General features: G+C 44.3%; 1 protein-coding gene across 1 annotated transcript in view; it reads left to right on the top strand.

Moving 5' to 3' along the window:
• Window positions 1-16277, top strand: part of Zcchc2 (zinc finger CCHC-type containing 2) — a 187349-nt gene that overhangs the window by 138728 nt on the left and 32344 nt on the right. Inside the window, exons 4-5 of the mRNA XM_013346665.1 lie at window positions 1-666; window positions 13600-13711. Coding sequence (XP_013202119.1) covers window positions 1-666; window positions 13600-13711 — 778 coding nt within the window. The remainder of the gene's footprint in view (window positions 667-13599; window positions 13712-16277) is intronic.

A 16277-nucleotide genomic window follows, 5' to 3' on the forward strand; every position in this document is an offset into this window, starting at 1 on the left:
GCGGCGGCGCTGCGCGAGCAGGAGCGGGTGTACGAGTGGTTCGGGCTGGTGCTGGGCTCGGCGCAGCGCCTGGAGTTCATGTGCGGGCTGCTGGACCTGTGCAACCCGCTGGAGCTGCGCTTCCTCGGCTCGTGCCTGGAGGACTTGGCGCGCAAGGACTACCACTACCTGCGCGACTCCGAGGCCAAGGCCAACGGCCTCTCGGACCCAGGGTCGCTGGCCGACTTCAGAGAACCCGCCGTGCGTTCGCGCCTCATCGTGTACCTGGCGCTGCTGGGCTCGGAGAACCGGGAGGCCGCCGGCCGCCTGCACCGCCTCCTGCCCCAGGTGGACGCGGTGCTCAGGAGCCTCCGCGCCACTCGGGCCGAGGGCTCGCGTGGCAGCGTGGAGGACGAACCGGGTGGCGATGGCGAGCAGGACGCGAAGAAGGACGGCCTCGGCCTGGAAGGCGGCGGCTGCGCCGAGCTCGGGACTGGAGGCGGGCTTGGCTTCAGGGCCCAGGAGGAACTGCTGCTGCTCTTCACCATGGCTTCGCTGCACCCGGCTTTCTCCTTCCACCAGCGGGTCACCCTGAGGGAGCACCTGGAGAGGCTCCGCAGCGCGCTCCGCGTGGAGCCCGAGGACGCGGAGGTGGAGGCGTGCAACTTTGCGGGCTCCAGGGCCCAGGTAAGGCTCGGAGATGCGAACCAGCGGCCCCGCCCTCGGAGGCCCCCGAATCCAGCTCCGACCCCAGCCTCGTGTAGGTGTCCCGGAATAACCACGCCACGGCTCTCGCCACGGCTAACCTCTTCGTTTTCTTGGGCGACTCCGCTCCAGTCACCCTCATACACAAACAAGCCGCCCGCCATAACAGAATGCTCTAGAAGTCTCTACGTGCACGAGTTGCCACGGAAGACGGGGAGCTCACTGACCCGAGACCTCGGATGAGGAGGCTTGTGGGACGCTTTGGGTTTTGAGCATTGTGGGCACTAGGTGCAAAAGAAAAAGGAAGCGCTAGAAGGGCCTGTCAGCCACAGTCTAGCCCTGGGTGGGCCGTTTCCTAGTCTGTCAGCCTGCTTAAAGTCTATGCCATAAGGGACTTTTCATGCTTAGCGTGTGCCAGTTAAAAAGTTCGAGTAGGTCTTTTGGCTCCTACTTAGAGAACTTTGTATTCTCAGAAAAAAAAAAATCTATGGAGACCTTTTAATTAACTGACCTAACACTGGTCATCTGGGTAAAAGGCCTGGGATCGCCTGGCCAAGCCTTTAACAAACCACGAATAGCTTTCCTAAGGGGCTTGACTTCTGCTTCCAGAGTTGGGTCTGGTAATCATAGGTCTTTACTATAGGCCTTAACGGTGTCTAAAGGAGTTATTTAAACACATATTTAGTACATAGGAATCCACTTGTCCCAAAAATAGAAGAATTTTTACGGAATTTTGAGAGCAGTTTAATTAGGCCCAATGAGCCGGTTAAGGAAGGTGACTTAATGGAGGCTGGGGCTAGGTTTCAGTTGCAGTAAAACTAGATTAAAAGCTTATTTTTGTGAATCAGGTCTTTTGAAAGATATTGATTAGGATGTCAGGCTTTTCCACTTTAAGAAGGGAGATTTCCCTTCCCTCCTTGCTTGAAAGTTAACAATGTGTCTGAAGTCATCCAGTATCCTAGAACTCAAATTGAGCATTGTGATTCACTGATGATTGGATGTACCCAAAGACCGAGGGTATTTAGGATCAATCACAAAGGGCCTTCGAGATAACCTAGGCGGAGGGCTTCATGTTTTTTTTTCCACATGAGGCTTTTGTGAAGTGACAAGTTCATGTTTTATTATAAACCTTAAAAATGCAGATGTAGTAAAGCTAGTACTTTGCATTCTCTTGGTGATTATAAAATCATACCATCTTCTAATGTCTCTACTACCAGCATACAGTGTGTAATGATAGTGAAAATTAATTCACCCTTCAGCCTACTCACGAAATAGACCTGAAAAGGTACACCACTCAGCTATTAAATTTAGAGAAGAAAGCATGAATTCAAGATGAGTGTGCACCTGTTTTAACACGCTTTCTTGTGACTAAAGATAACCTTGAATTTGGTCTGACAATGGGACAGTTTGCGTGATTCCTTTCGTACTACACCAGCGTAGGTAGTCACTGCAGAATTTTAACTGTCAGGAGTCTCCTCCCTTACTTTTAAGGTGAGTGTCCTAAAGCAGACTGAGGGGATAGGTATGTGCTAATCAGAAGAATGAGATTTTTTTTTCTTGCCTGCAGTGCATGGCCTTTTCTGGCCACCAGTGAATGCTGGGGAGAGTGGACAGACATTGGGCACGCTGCCATTAATTTTAGCACGCCATCACTTCTCGGGAAGTGGGAGCAGGGACTAAATCCTGCAGGGATTTGTGAGTACTACACACGACCCTGGCGCTATTGCTTAGCACCTGCTTTGGCATGCTGAGCATATTTCCCAGCTGTTGAGGATTGATGAACAAACCGTTGCTGTCTGATGAAACTACGGAGATCCCACCTTTTGGAGGCGGGCGAGTTTCCGTGTGGTCTCCAAGTCCTCCAGCTGACGCTCGTTTCGGGCTGTCACTCTAGCGGCTGCGGTGCAGGTGGGCTGTTTTAGTGTCCAGCCCAGCGGTCTCTCGGCCCTCGGTGACCTAAGCACTCGCCAGGTAGGGCGCGGGCGCGATTCCGCCCGGACGAGGCTGGAGCGCCGGCGGCTCGGAAGCGGTCGCGGCCCGCAGACAGCGGCCAGGCTGGGCCGCCCCTCCTCCGCCCGGCAAGATGGCGGCCGCGCAGCCCACGTGACGAGGGCTGGCCCGCCCTGGACCCGAGCCTCGGCCAGGCTTGGTGGTGGAGGTGGAGAACCACGTGGGCCCGGTAAAGGGGAGGTTCGTGGGGGTGCATGCCATTGCCCCGGAAGTAACTTCGGTTACAGGTATGCAGCTTCTCATTGCTTAGGAACCATATTTGTTTTTATTAGTGTGTGTGACCAGGGGAAGCATATTTACCTGCCCTCAGCGGATGAGGAAAAAGAAAATGAACTCTTTAATTTTTTGAAAAGTATACAGATCTAGAATACTGTACCTAGTTTTATAGTTGTACCTAATAACTATGTAGCGGATTTGTCTAACATTTTTTAAACCAATGACATTTATGGGTAGAACATGTACTTTAGCCAGCTTTCTGTTCTGTGCCTGAAGGTGACCAAGGCCAGCTCAGTGTCTTGCCATGAGCTCTGTAAGGACTTGATGACTAGTCCACAAGCTATCCCCAGAGAAACAAGTACACGTGTGGTTTTACTCCTAGAAGTGACAATTCGTAGTTTTTAAGATGGGATTTATATAATTATGTAGTGTTTCATGGCGTTGAAACTTCAGTAGTGGCTTTCCTTTTAGGAGACTTGCACATAAATCTCATTTTCTTCCCAGCTGCAGTAGACTGCCATTAACTTGTCTGTGATTCCACAAATAGGCCGAAGAACAGCAGTAGGAATGCCCTGTGTAGCTCTTTGTTAGAGTTCTTGTAAGTGGAAAATAGCTGAAAACACCCGACGTTAAACAGGCCTCTTCCTGTTACTAGGAAGATAAACCATAAAGACTTAGGAACAAACCCCCATGTAGCTTGAGAGGTTTAGCCTTATTAGTTCATTGAAAAGACGTGTATCCTCCCATGTGTGAGTGGTTAAAGGCACTCAGACTATTCATGAGATTCACTGCCTGGTTTTAGGTCTATCCCTTACTAGCAATGCAAAGGTGTAAGCATTGGTTGTCTCCGGAGTCCATAGTGGTAGTTCTTGGAGCTTGAAGAATGGTTGTTTGACCTGACAAATAGTATTAATATTTGAATAAAAGATTAAAATATAAATACCGAGACACTTGATCTGTGTCTTAGTGTCACTTGAACTCATCAAATTTAAGTGGCTGTGAGTTCTTTATTTACTAAAATTACTAAATTTACTGGGGGGAAACTTGTAAAATTGTTTCTTTTTCTGTAAACATGTAAATTAGCTATATTGTCTTTGACTGACCAAATATTTCTGCTCATTTTGAAATAGAGATTATGTGAATTGAGTTTTGTTGGAGCCTGGGAAACAAAACTCTACAATGAGTTTTAGCAAATTCTACTTCTCCAAGAAAATGAGTTTGTGCCAGCAGAGTTCATAGAGAAAGCAGCTACCCAGAAGTTTAGATACCAGGATTCTGTTGCAGTATTAGGCACAAAAAAGCTTTTTTAAGAGGGCTGTAGAAAAGAATAGTGTTTTATTGTTTTTGAGACAACGTTTCACACATAACCCAGGCTTGCCTCAAACTGAAAATCCCACTTCCGTTGCCTCAGGAATGTGGAATATAGATATGTGCTATTTCATTGGGTTAGAGATTGTTTTTAAAGTTCACCAGGAGTACGCATTTGTACTGCTTTAAGGCATCGCTAGAATATGTCTTGCTGTGAGGAGAGATGGTCAGAGAGTGGGACTTGCCGAGGTTTCCCACGTGGATGGTCTTGTTCTAGGAGCGAGCATGTATTTGAGCTGGTCTGCCTCCTGGGTGGTGGGAAGGGAGAGAACAGGTGTAGCCCAGCGTCTTGAGGTGGAGGTGGAGCAGGAATAGCCATGTCTTCATGTCAAATGTTTGGCTGCAGCAAAGAGTAAAAGCAGCAGCTGTGGTATAAGAACTCTTGTTCAAAGAGCCTTTTTACAATCAGGTAGTCACTATTTTAGTTAGCAGATAATTACCAAAATAAAGCACGTGGTTTCCTGTTCAGTGATTGTTCTCCTGGGATGCAGGTTTAGAAGGAACGCAAGTGCTCTTCCTCCGGCTAAGACCACCACGCACCTGCACTGCCTTCCCTGTGGACAGGTTGGTTTTTGTGTGGTACAGATCTCGGAGAGAGAGTCAGACCTGGGAAGAGAGGACGGGAGCAGGAAAGCATGCTCCAGCAGTTTACCGGGCAAAGGACTAGGATTTGATTCTCAGCACCTACATGGCAGCTCAAAACCACCTCTAATTTCAGGGGATCTGATGCCCACTTCTGGCCTCCAAGGGTACCAGGCACACATGGTGCCCATACATGCGTGCAGATGAAACACACATAAAGTAAGACCTCAGATAAACTACTCCTGAATGAGCACCAAACACTGCTACTGAGTCATTGATGGCGAACCAAAGGTCAAATATTCGCCAGAGCACAGGAACCAAAAGAACAGACCACCTCTCTTTCACACTGCCCGTGTACAGAGACAGACTAGATTATCACAAAAAGCAAGAAAACCTTGTTTATTATCAGTGTTCTCTGTCTTTATTTTTATCAGCATTGCATGTATTATAATTTTCTCAGCCATAATTTGTTAAGCCTAGACTTTCAAATATATAGAAGAATTGCTGTTAGACTGGAAGCACTGAACAGTGATTTTTTCTTTCTTTCTTTTTTTTTTCTTTTTTGGTTTTATTTGTACAGAGGCACAAATGTGTGCAGACCCGGAAGTGGTGGTCTACCAGTAGGAGAGGTCGTGATTATGAACTGTTGTCTTACTGTTTGGGTAACTGACTATACAGAGCGTCTCCTTCAGTGTTTGAGCTCCAGTGTTTGTGATTGGCATGAGAGGGGGAGTGAAAAGGGGGACGGAAAATACCTTGCTTGTGCTTAGAAAGTTAAAACTTTACTTTGGTCACTGAAATGACCACTCAGAGAAGTCATTAGGCTTATTATTAATGCAGTCTAAATTGGGATAGTTTTCTACAGTAGAATTGGCTTTTGTTTTGAATGGTCCTGGAGAGGAAAGTGTGGTGGAGTTTAGAGTCCCACTTCAGAACAAGCCCGACCTGAAGCCATGCAATGGTGAATAGAAAAGCTCTTGCTTTAGTCACACTGGGGTAAGTGGCTGTGCTCACGGGTGTGCCGAAGTGTGCACCCCGGATACTTTCCCAGCGCTGCGTACATTTAACTGCCTGTGCTTCATGGTCAACCCCCCCCACCTTCCTACCTCCCCCCCTACCCCCCCCCCCACTTAAATTATAAATTTCTGCATGGTTCCAAGAACTCACCTGGACTGAAGGCCAAGCTGTGGCGCTGCTGGGACCTGGGTTGTCGTGCTTCCTGCTTAGGACTCCTTGATCTTGTGCATTCTCATCTCCTGGGGTACGATTGTAAAAATGGAGTTGGAACGTAGGTGTAGGCTAGGGAGGGGGTATGTGCATGTCTAGGTCCTTCTGTACCCCTAAGATTGTTCTTGTCACCTCACTCCGAAACACCATGCTGTGGGGATTGTATTGATTGGCACAGGAGTGAAGCAAACTTTGGCCCTCCTTCCTCATTCCTTCAATAGCCGAGGACTGTTTGGTTCCTGCGTCTTTGGCATTTTGTGTCCAATGTAGAGTGTTTTCCACCTGCACACCTGCCATCTTAATAGCTGACAGTGTTTAGATTGAAGGAGCAGAAGCATGAAGAGATACACAAGTCCAGTTCGCAGGATAAAGCCTGCTGCCCTTATTTCCCACTTCTCGCCATAAACTTCTATAATAGCATTATTGTGCTACAGCTTTCTTAATGCTTAGCTGAACACATTCAGTCTCACTTCTCCCCATGGCATGATATCAACATTCTTAATGTCTCTCTCTCTCTCTATATATATATGTGTGTGTGTGTGTGTGTGTGTGTGTGTATGTATGTATATACATATACGTATATATGTATATATAATTAAAAATAATATATATTGATTTTTTTTTAATTGAGCTCTACGTTTTTCTCTGCTCCCTTCTCTGCCTCTCCCCTCCCCTTCAACCCTTTCCCATGCTCCCAATTTACTCAGGAGATCTTGTCTTTTTCTACTTCCCATGTAGATTAGATCTATGTTAGTCTCTCTTAGAGTCCTCATTGTTGTCTAGGTTCTCTGGGATTGTGATTTGTAGGCTGCTTTTCTTTGTTTTATGTTTAAAAACCACTTATGAGTGAGTACATGTGATAATTGTCTTTCTGGGTCTGGGTTACCTCACTCAAAACGTTGTTTCTAGCTCCATCCATTTGCCTGCAAATTTCAAGCTGTGGTTATTTTTTTTCTGCTGTGTAGTACTCAATTGTGTAAATGTATCACAGTTTCTTTATCCATTCTTCTGATGAGGAGCATTATTACATTGTTTCCAGGTTCTGACTATGACAAACAATGCTGCTATGAACATAGTTGAGCACATGTCCTGTGGCACGGTTGAGCATCCTTTGGATATATACCCAAAAGTGGTATCGCTGGGTCTTGAGGAAGGCTGTTTCCTAATTTTCTGAGAAATTGCCACAATGATATCCAGAGGGGCTGTACCAGTTTGGACTCCCACCAGCAATGCAGGAGTGTTTTCTTTACCCCACAACCTCTCCAGCATAAGTTGTCATCAGTGTTTTTGATCTTGGCCACTCTTACAGGTGTAAGATGGAATCTCAGAGTTGTTTTGATTTTCATTTCTCTGATGACTAAGGATGTTGAGCATTTCCTTAAATGTCTTTCAGCCATTTTAGATTCCTCTGTTGAGAGTTCTCTGTTTAGGCCTGTACTCCATTTTTATTGGATTATTTGTTCTTTTGATGACCAATTTCTTGAGCTCATCGTATATTTTGGAGATCAGACCTCTGTCTGATGTGGGATTGGTAAAGATGTTTTCCTGTTCTGTAGGCTGTTGTTTTGTCTTGTTGACTGTGTCCTTTGCTTTACAGAAGCTTTTCAGTTTCAGGAGGTCCCATTTATTAATTGTTTCTCTCAGTGTCTGTGCTGCTGGAGTTATATTTAGGAAGTGGTCTCCTGTGCCAATATATTCAAGCGTACTTCCCAGTGTGGCTGGCTTTAAGTTGAGGTCTTTGATCCATTTGGACATGAGTTTCACGAGAAACAGATATAGACACAGAAATTCACTCCTTCACATATGCAGGAACCCCATAAAATCACTAAACTGGAAGTCATAACGTCTGTTAGTTTTCCCTTATTTCTCTGTTAATCTTTTATCACACTGACCTTTCCAGTGGTGAGAGTGGTGTGTTGCACTCTTCCACTATTAGTGTGTGGGGATTAAGGTATAGTTTAATCTTTAGAAGTGTTTCTTTTACATATGAGGATACCCTTGTATTTAGGGCATAGATATTTGTTATTGAGATTTCCTCTTGATGGATTTTTCCTGTGACTAATATAAAATGTCTTTCTTTGTCTCTTTTGATTAATTTTAGTTTGAAGTCTATTTTGTTAGATATTAGGATAGCTACACCAGCTTGTATCTTAGGTCCATTTGATTGGAAATGTTTTTCCCAACCCTGTACTCTGAGACGATGTCTGTCTTAGAGGTTGAGGTGTGTTTCTTGTACACAGTAGAAGGATGGATTCTGTTTTCATATCCAGTCTGTTAGCTTCTGTCTTTTTATAGGTGAGTTGAGTCCATTTATATTAAGGGATATTAATGATCAGTGATTGCTGTCTCCCATTAGTTTTCGTTGCTGGTGATGTTAATTTGTGCGTTTTCCCCTTATTTGGGATATGCTGTTGTGAGATCATCAATTGTCTGTATTTTTGTTGATGTAGCCAACTTCCTCGGGTTGGAGTTTTTCTTCTAGTACTTTGTGTTGGGCTGGGTTTGTGGCTAGGCATTGTGTAAATCTTTTTTTGTCATAGAATATCTTGTTTTGTTCTTCTTTGTTGATTGAAAGTGTTGCTGTGTGTAGTAGTCTGGGCTGGCATCTGTGGTCTTTTAATGTCTGCAGAAGACTTGACCATGACCTTCCAGCTGTCATTGTCTTCAATGAGAAGTCAGGTGTAATTCTGATAAGTCTGCCTTTATATGGCCTTTTCTTTTGCAGCTCTTAATATTCTTTCTTTAATTTTATGTTTAGTGTTTTGATTATGTGATAAGGGGACTTTTTTTTTTTGATCCAGTCTATTTGATGTTCTGTAAGCTCGTATCTTTAGAGGCATAATTTTCCTTAGGTTGGGCAAGTTTTTTTTAATGATTTTGTTGAATATATTTTCTGTGCTTTTGAGTTGAACTTACCCTTCTATACCTATTATTCTTAGATTTGGCCTTTTCATGGTGTCCCGTATTTCCTGGATATTTTGGGTTAAAGCTTTTGTTAGATTTAATGTTTTCTTTGACTGGTGAGTCTATTTTCTCTATTGTATCTTCAGCACTTGAGATTCTCTCTTCCATCTCTTGTATTCTGTTTCTATAATTCCCTTGGCCTTTGTTTTCTTTATTGTCACTACTTCAGTTTTCAAGACTTGAATAGTTTCTTTCATATGTTTGATTGCTTTTTCTTGATTTTCTTTGAGGGATTTGCTTATGTCTTCCAATTTTTTGTTTGCCTTTTCCTCCATTTCTTTGAGGGAATTTCTCATTTCCTTTTTAAGAGTCTGAAACATTCTCCTGAAGTCATTTTTTATTTCTGCTTCATGTATATTTGGTTGTTCAAGTGTTGGTGTTGTAGTGTCTCTTGATTTTACTGGTGTTGTGCTGCTCTTTGTGCTGTCTGTGTTCTTGTCTACTCAACTTTTCCTCTAATGGGTGTGCTTGGGGCTGAACGTGATTTTGATGATCAGTCCTCTAATCTTCTAGGTGCTAGTGGATCCAAGGCTCAGATGGTTGTTCCTCGTGGTACAGTCGGTGCCACGGTTCTAGTTGCCCCGTTGGTCACTCTGTGTTCCTGGAGGTCGCTCAGTGCTCCTGGAGTGTGCTCTGCTCCTGTGGAGTTTGCAGTCTAAGGCCTGCTCTGGTCTAGGTTGCCAGCTCAGACCTGTTTCTGTAAATGTCCCTGCAGAGGTCCCTGGCTTGGGGTTGGTACTGCAAAGGCCTCTGGCTCTGATCTTCTCCCCTGGAGGTCCCCAACTCGGGTGCGTCTGGATCTGCAGAGGTCCTGGCTCAGGGCTACTCCCTCAGAAGTCCCAGATTCACACCATGACCCACAGCAGTCTCTGGCCCACTTGCTCAACAATTCTTCCCTATGCCTGCTCCTGTTGAGTTCACTGTCTGAGGTCTGCTGTGACCTAGGCCAGGTGGCTGACTCAGTTCTACCTCCGCAAACATCCCTGTTCTGGATCTGCTCCTGCTCCTGTGCAGCCTGCTGTCTCAGGCCTGCTCTGGCCTAGGTCACTGTCCCAGGCCTGCTTCCACAAATGCTGCTACTCCCATGGAGTTCACCATCCCAGGCCTGCTTGGGCCCAGATTGCTGGCTCAGTCCTGCTCTTGTGGAGTTTGCTGCCTCAGGCCTGCTCTAGCAAAGGTCGCCAATTTTAATTTTTCAGTTAGAAAGTGTACAGAGCCCCCCATAGTGACAGTTTCCCTGCCATGTTGTTCCCCTCCAGCCTGCATACTTTGCCATTGTTATCCCAAGTATCATGTTAAGAAGAATATACATATAACAAAACTGTTGTGGCCTTGTCTGGTGTGGACTGTTGGAGCAGAGTGTATGTAGTCCATAAATACCTCCCATACGCTCTTCAGTCAAGCTTTAAAGTGGCCGTTTCTGCCACCCCCTTGCGGAATCATCTGTGATCCACATTTCTAGTTAGTAAGCCACCAGAAAGACTCCATAGTCATAGCAAACCTCCATATCATGCCTGTTCTGAGATGTGTCCATTTTATGGTTACAGCTCAATTAAGATACAAGATATGTTTTTCTTAATCTGGAACTTGATTGTGTCAGATGCTCTGGGTTAATTCTCAAAACTTTGCCTTTGGTTGAGCTTAGATTAGACTATTCTTGCCTCTTGTGTCATAATTGCTATAGAACCAAAACTTTTGCTTGGCTGATTTCCTCCACAAAGGTGGGAACCAGAACTTAATGGGGAGGTAGATGTCATTCCTATATAGAGAGTGACATCAAACATCATGCATCTTTCCTCCACTGAATATCATGGTGTGTGATATGTGCAGACAGAGGCAGCATGACTGGCAGCCTTTCCCATTTGGTGATAATAAACTCCACAATTATGTTCTTCACAGCTCTTTGTGAATTTTAGAAACAGTTTCTAAATTCAGTCTGAACAGTTTCACAGTACTGGCAAAACTGCTGAGCCTTGGGGATAAGAAATGGTTTGCAGGTGTTTTATGGTTGGTGGACTTGGGTCCTAATCTATTAAACAGGTTGCTGCATAGGCCCTCTCGTACTTACTATTCAGCCCATTTCTCTTCATTTGGGGGCAGAATCTTGCTAAGTTGCTCGTCTGGCCTTGAACCTGAGCTCCTTGTGCTTCAGCCTCCTGTACAGCTAGGATTACTGGCGTGTGCCGCAATGGCCAACAATTTTGTTCTTAAAAGTAACTTTTCAGATTTGTGATTTGTTGAAATAAGAGTGGCGGGGCTGCGTCCCCGGCACCCGGCCACCCACATGGCTAGCTCTAGCTTATGCCCTGAAATAATTACACGGAAACTATATTCTTTTAAATACTGCCTGGCCCCATTAGTTTCAGCCTCTTATTGGCTAGCTCTTACATATTAATCTAACCCATTTCTAATAATCTGTGTGTTCCACGAGCTGGTTTACCAGGAATGATCTTAACCTGTGTCTGCCTGGAGTGGGAGAATCATGGCGACTCACTGACTCAGCTCCTTTCTCCCAGCCTTCTATTCTGTTTACTCCTCCCACCTATGTTTTAACCTATCAGGGCCAAGCAGTTTCTTTATTGCTTAACCAATGAAATCAACAGATTGATATATGACACTCCCACATCAGTGATTTGGGTTGTGAAGCAAACTACTTCCCCATGGTTTGAATATGATGCTTGTGGAAGCAGTGTTATTAATTAACTGTGGTAAGGTATTGTAACAACATTTGCTGCTTTACTCTTTTTAGAGTATTTGGTGGCATTGATTATACTACTTCTTCAACTCTTCTCCCCTTATTTTGGCCAATAACCATTCTGTTAGACGTAAAGTGATCTCATTGTGCTTCAATTTGCATTTTTATAGAAATTTGTTGCATTTTTTCATTTGTTTACATTTGAAGGTATATAGTTTTAAACTGAAATCTTATTTTGGCCGCTATAAGAAACAGAGTAAGGGTAGAGAGATGGGTCATTGGTTAAGAGTACATACTGCTCCTTCAGAGGACCCGGGTCCCTGTAACTCTAGGGATGTCTTAGACCTCTGGCCTCTTCAGGCCCCTGTTGTTATGTGCACTACCCATGCATAGCAGACTGGGGGAAGGGTGGGAGGAGGGGGAGGGAAATGGGAGGCTGGGAGGAGGTGGAAACTTGTTTTTTTTTCCTTTTCTCAATTAAAAAAATAATAAAGTTAAAAAAAAAAAAGTAAAACCAGAAGGGATAAAAAGAAGTGATTTATACTGAAAGATTCTTTTAGGTGATAGCTGTTTGGGAAGATTGGAACGCTTCATTTCTGCTTTTGTTTTTTATGGTACTGGAGATGAAACCTAGGACCTTGCACTTGCTAAGCAGGTACTCTGCCATTGAGCCGTATTGCCAGCACTGTGTTGCTATTAATTTTTTTAAAGTACTTAGAAAGGTGTTGAATTTTTAATTAGCAAACCCTCTCTGGCAAATGTTGGCTGCAAGGAAAAATTATATGATCTGAGTTAGGATAAATATGAGTTGATTGTTAAAAATTGATAATATAATTAGTAGCATCTATGAGGCCAAATGTGTCAGCCGTTGGCACTGAAGAGATGTGCTTTATCACTCCTAGTGCCTTGGGTGTCTGGAAGGTGGATGTAAGGCTTAGTTTCCAAGAGTATTTAATGGAGTTTATTCACATAAGTAGAATTGTCAGCTAGAATCCCACACTCATTGTCATAGGACAGCAGGATACCTTACGTGATCCTTGGAAGTTTAAGGCCCTCTATTTGTCATTACACAATTGAAAAGTCAGTGCGTTATTGACAAGTGGCCTTGATAGGAGTGGTATTTGAGTGTTATTGAGGTTCTGGGTGAGAGGAGGAGATAAGGGTTAGGATAGAGAAATGACAGGGCTATTTTCTGGTTTTAGCTTACGCACCATCTTATAATAACAAACAACATAACAACACTGCTTTAATTCTGGAGAGCTGTAAGCTTGGTGTGCTTTTTATTATTGTAAACATCCAACCTTTGGGGCGCACACCCATAGTTACTAGTGATGTACCGAGTCGACTCGGTCAGGGTTCCCAATAGCTTCTGAGTGGCTTGGCTTTAATGGTAAGCTATCCATACATAGTGTTTCTTAGAACGATTTGGTGTGTGTTAATGGTGCTGTTGGTAACACTTTTTCCTAACAGAGCATCCTACTAGATTGTCAATAAACCAGTCAGTAAGTAAACTTTATGTAGTGATTAACATACAAAGTGCTAATGTACTTACTTGGGAAATTAACATAAAGTGTACCATTCCCTTTATATATCATTTTGATTCCGGTTCACCTGGTATAAAATGAACTACTGGCAACTCCAGTTAGCACAGCTGGGAAAGTAAAAGTTTGAAAAGATTATTACTATTAAATAAAATAAACATTTATACTACTACTTGTGACTCTTAACACTTGGTTTCTCTCCACCCTTAATGTCTAGTCATGGTAACTTAAGTACAGTTACTCAGACTGCAGGACTTGACTCATAGAAACTCTCTGCTCTGCTGTAGATTAACACATTGTCTTCTCTTCTAGAACGACTCTGCTTGTGGTGATTATATACAGAATAATGACACTGGCTTAGTAGAACAAGCCCAGATACCTCAAGATGGACTCACTCTGGCCCCTCACAGAGCTCAGCGAGAAGGTATGCTGTATTTGAACTTAAGACAAGGCATTGTTTACACTCAAGGTTTTTTGTTGTTGTTGTCGATGCTGCTGGTGGGGTTGGTTGGTTGGGAGATAGGTTCTCACATAGCCGAAGGTGGCGGCAGACTTACTATATAACTAAAGCTGGTCTTGAACTTCTGCTCTTGTGCCTATGTCTCCCAAGTGCTAGGATTATAGGCCTGTGCCCCCAGACCTGGTTTATGTGGTGCTCGGGAGCAACCTCAGGGCTTGTGGCGCCAGACACACACTCTTGTCAGCTGAGCTGCGTCACTAGCCCCAGTGCTATTTAACTCTTCACTCTTCTTTGTAGAGAAATCCTGTTGGTACTAGGCTTTTGCCCAAAAGCAGTGTTCCCATTGTTGTGACTTCTGTGTTCTGGATTGACCTCTCACGTGAGGGGCCTGTGTCAGACAGTTGTCTTTGGGGCTGTCTCTTAAACCTCTGTGTGTTTCTGTAAGGCAAAGATTTTATCCTGTTTTCCAAGTACTTTTATAGTGTTTTTGTCTATAGATTGTGGTCATGCCTACTAAAAAAAAAAAGGAAAGAAAAAGAAAAGGAAATGAGCAGAGGTCATAGTAAGAGGATGAAGAAATTGTTCACAAATCCATTTTCCATGCAGTTTTAAAGAGGCATGGCACATGGGATGAAGGCACAGTGTCACCTAGAAAGGATTGGGCTTGAGTGTTCCCTCTTCTTTGCATTTGGGGTGTCCGTAAGCCCGTAATGAGAAGACTTGAATCAAAGTGTGGGCTGCTGTGTAGGTTGTAGATGAGCCAAGGATGCATAAGACACACTGGGTTACAGCTCTGAATTCGTGTCAGTATGCCTCCTTTGAGTCAGAATCTTTTTGATGTGTAGTTTTCCTGGATAGAAGTGTGTCTGTTTAGTTAGGAAGAAATGTAAACTCCTTCTGTTCAGCTCCTTGAACTCAGAGTAACCTGATGCAGAGCTTGGTCTTATGTTCGTTTTCATAAAAAAAAATTTAGAAAAGGAAGACTATTTCAAATGATAGCAGTCAGTTTTAAGGTAGTAATATGTGTGGTTCTTCATTTCTAATTGTTAAAAACATGGTATGTAATACCTGCTCTCTGGTTTTAGTTTATGAGGGTTAAGACAGGTAGCAGCAGGCATAACTTCAAATCCAGGATGAAGGTAAAGCATGTTCCCAGCAAGGAGCAGCAGCATCAAGTCACCTCCCTCCCTTCTTCCTTCCTTCCCTCTCTCCCTTTCTCTCTCTCTCTCTCTCCTCTGCTAAACATGGAACACTAAGGGTTTGGGAAATAAATTGCTCAGTTGATAAAGTGCTTTGCAAGCTTGAGGACTTGGAAGTCGGATCCCTAGCATCCTTGCAAAAGGCCAGGCACAGCAACATGTGGGACTATAATTCTAGTGCTAGAGAGACGAAGGCAGAGGAGGCTCCCTGGGGCTCGCCAGCCAGTCAGATATTTTAGCTGAATCAGTGAGTTCCAGGATCAGTAAAATAATATTTCAAAATATGGTGGGGAATGATTAATGAAGACAGCCCACTTTTGACTTCTGGCAGGCGCACACACACACACACACACACACACACACACACACACACACACACACACACACACACACACACACACACACACACACACACACACACACGGAGAGAGGGAGAGAATGAGAGAGACAGAAAGCCAAGAACCCAGCGGTTTGCAGGATGGAAGTGCACATGCCTCTGTTCTTGTCTTGTTTCTCCTTGAAACAGATCCTGCTAAATGACCCAAGCTGGCCTTGTTCACAGTTCACATGCCTTTGCCTGTGCTGTTCTGGGATCAACCCAGAACTTCGTGCATTCTAGACGGGCACTCTGCCAGTGCTGCTCTGTTTCTCAGTATAGCAGTTTTTGGAAACCCAGGGCTTCTCATCCCTCTTTGGTCATTGTAGCATTGCACGGGTCTGAGAGTCACCATCTGGTACTTGAGAATTTTTGTTCCTCCCTTCACCCTCAGTATTTCTGAAGCCCAGAGAGGCTGGCTGAAGCAGCCCAGAAAGTAATACATTGTGAAAGATAGCCAAAGTGCTGTTAATACTCTCTCCCTGCTTATTCTGAATGCATTTCCCTGCTGCATTTCTGTGCCTCACGTCCTCTGGTTGCTCATCCCCCATGGTTTGTAACAGTCTTTGACGTCTGTGCTTTCACTACTTAAACTTCTTCTAGAGCAGCATGAGTCACCCTTCTTTGTCACCATTCCCCTGAATCCCTCAGTGGTCCTCTCTCCCCACCCCACCCCACCCCACTGCATTGCTTTCCCAACCTCTTTTCTGGCACCGTTATCAAGTTCATTATTGTCAGCCTCTGATGTTGCCACCTCAGCTCAAGTAAGTATGGTTTCCCTGGTTTGCACCCTGAGCAACTATCTGTTGTCTCGAAGACCTTGTGTTACAGTTTGTAGAGCGGCCTTTTTAGATCGACTTTCTCCCCCCAGTTTTTCTTTTCTATGACAGTTTACTGAGGGAGCTATAGAGTGAGTGGCTGGGGCTTTCATGTTTGCTTAGTTTGTGAATAGACT

The sequence above is a fragment of the Microtus ochrogaster genome, chromosome 6 (assembly GCF_000317375.1).
Source record: "Microtus ochrogaster isolate Prairie Vole_2 chromosome 6, MicOch1.0, whole genome shotgun sequence".
Taxonomy (NCBI): Eukaryota; Metazoa; Chordata; class Mammalia; order Rodentia; family Cricetidae; genus Microtus; species Microtus ochrogaster.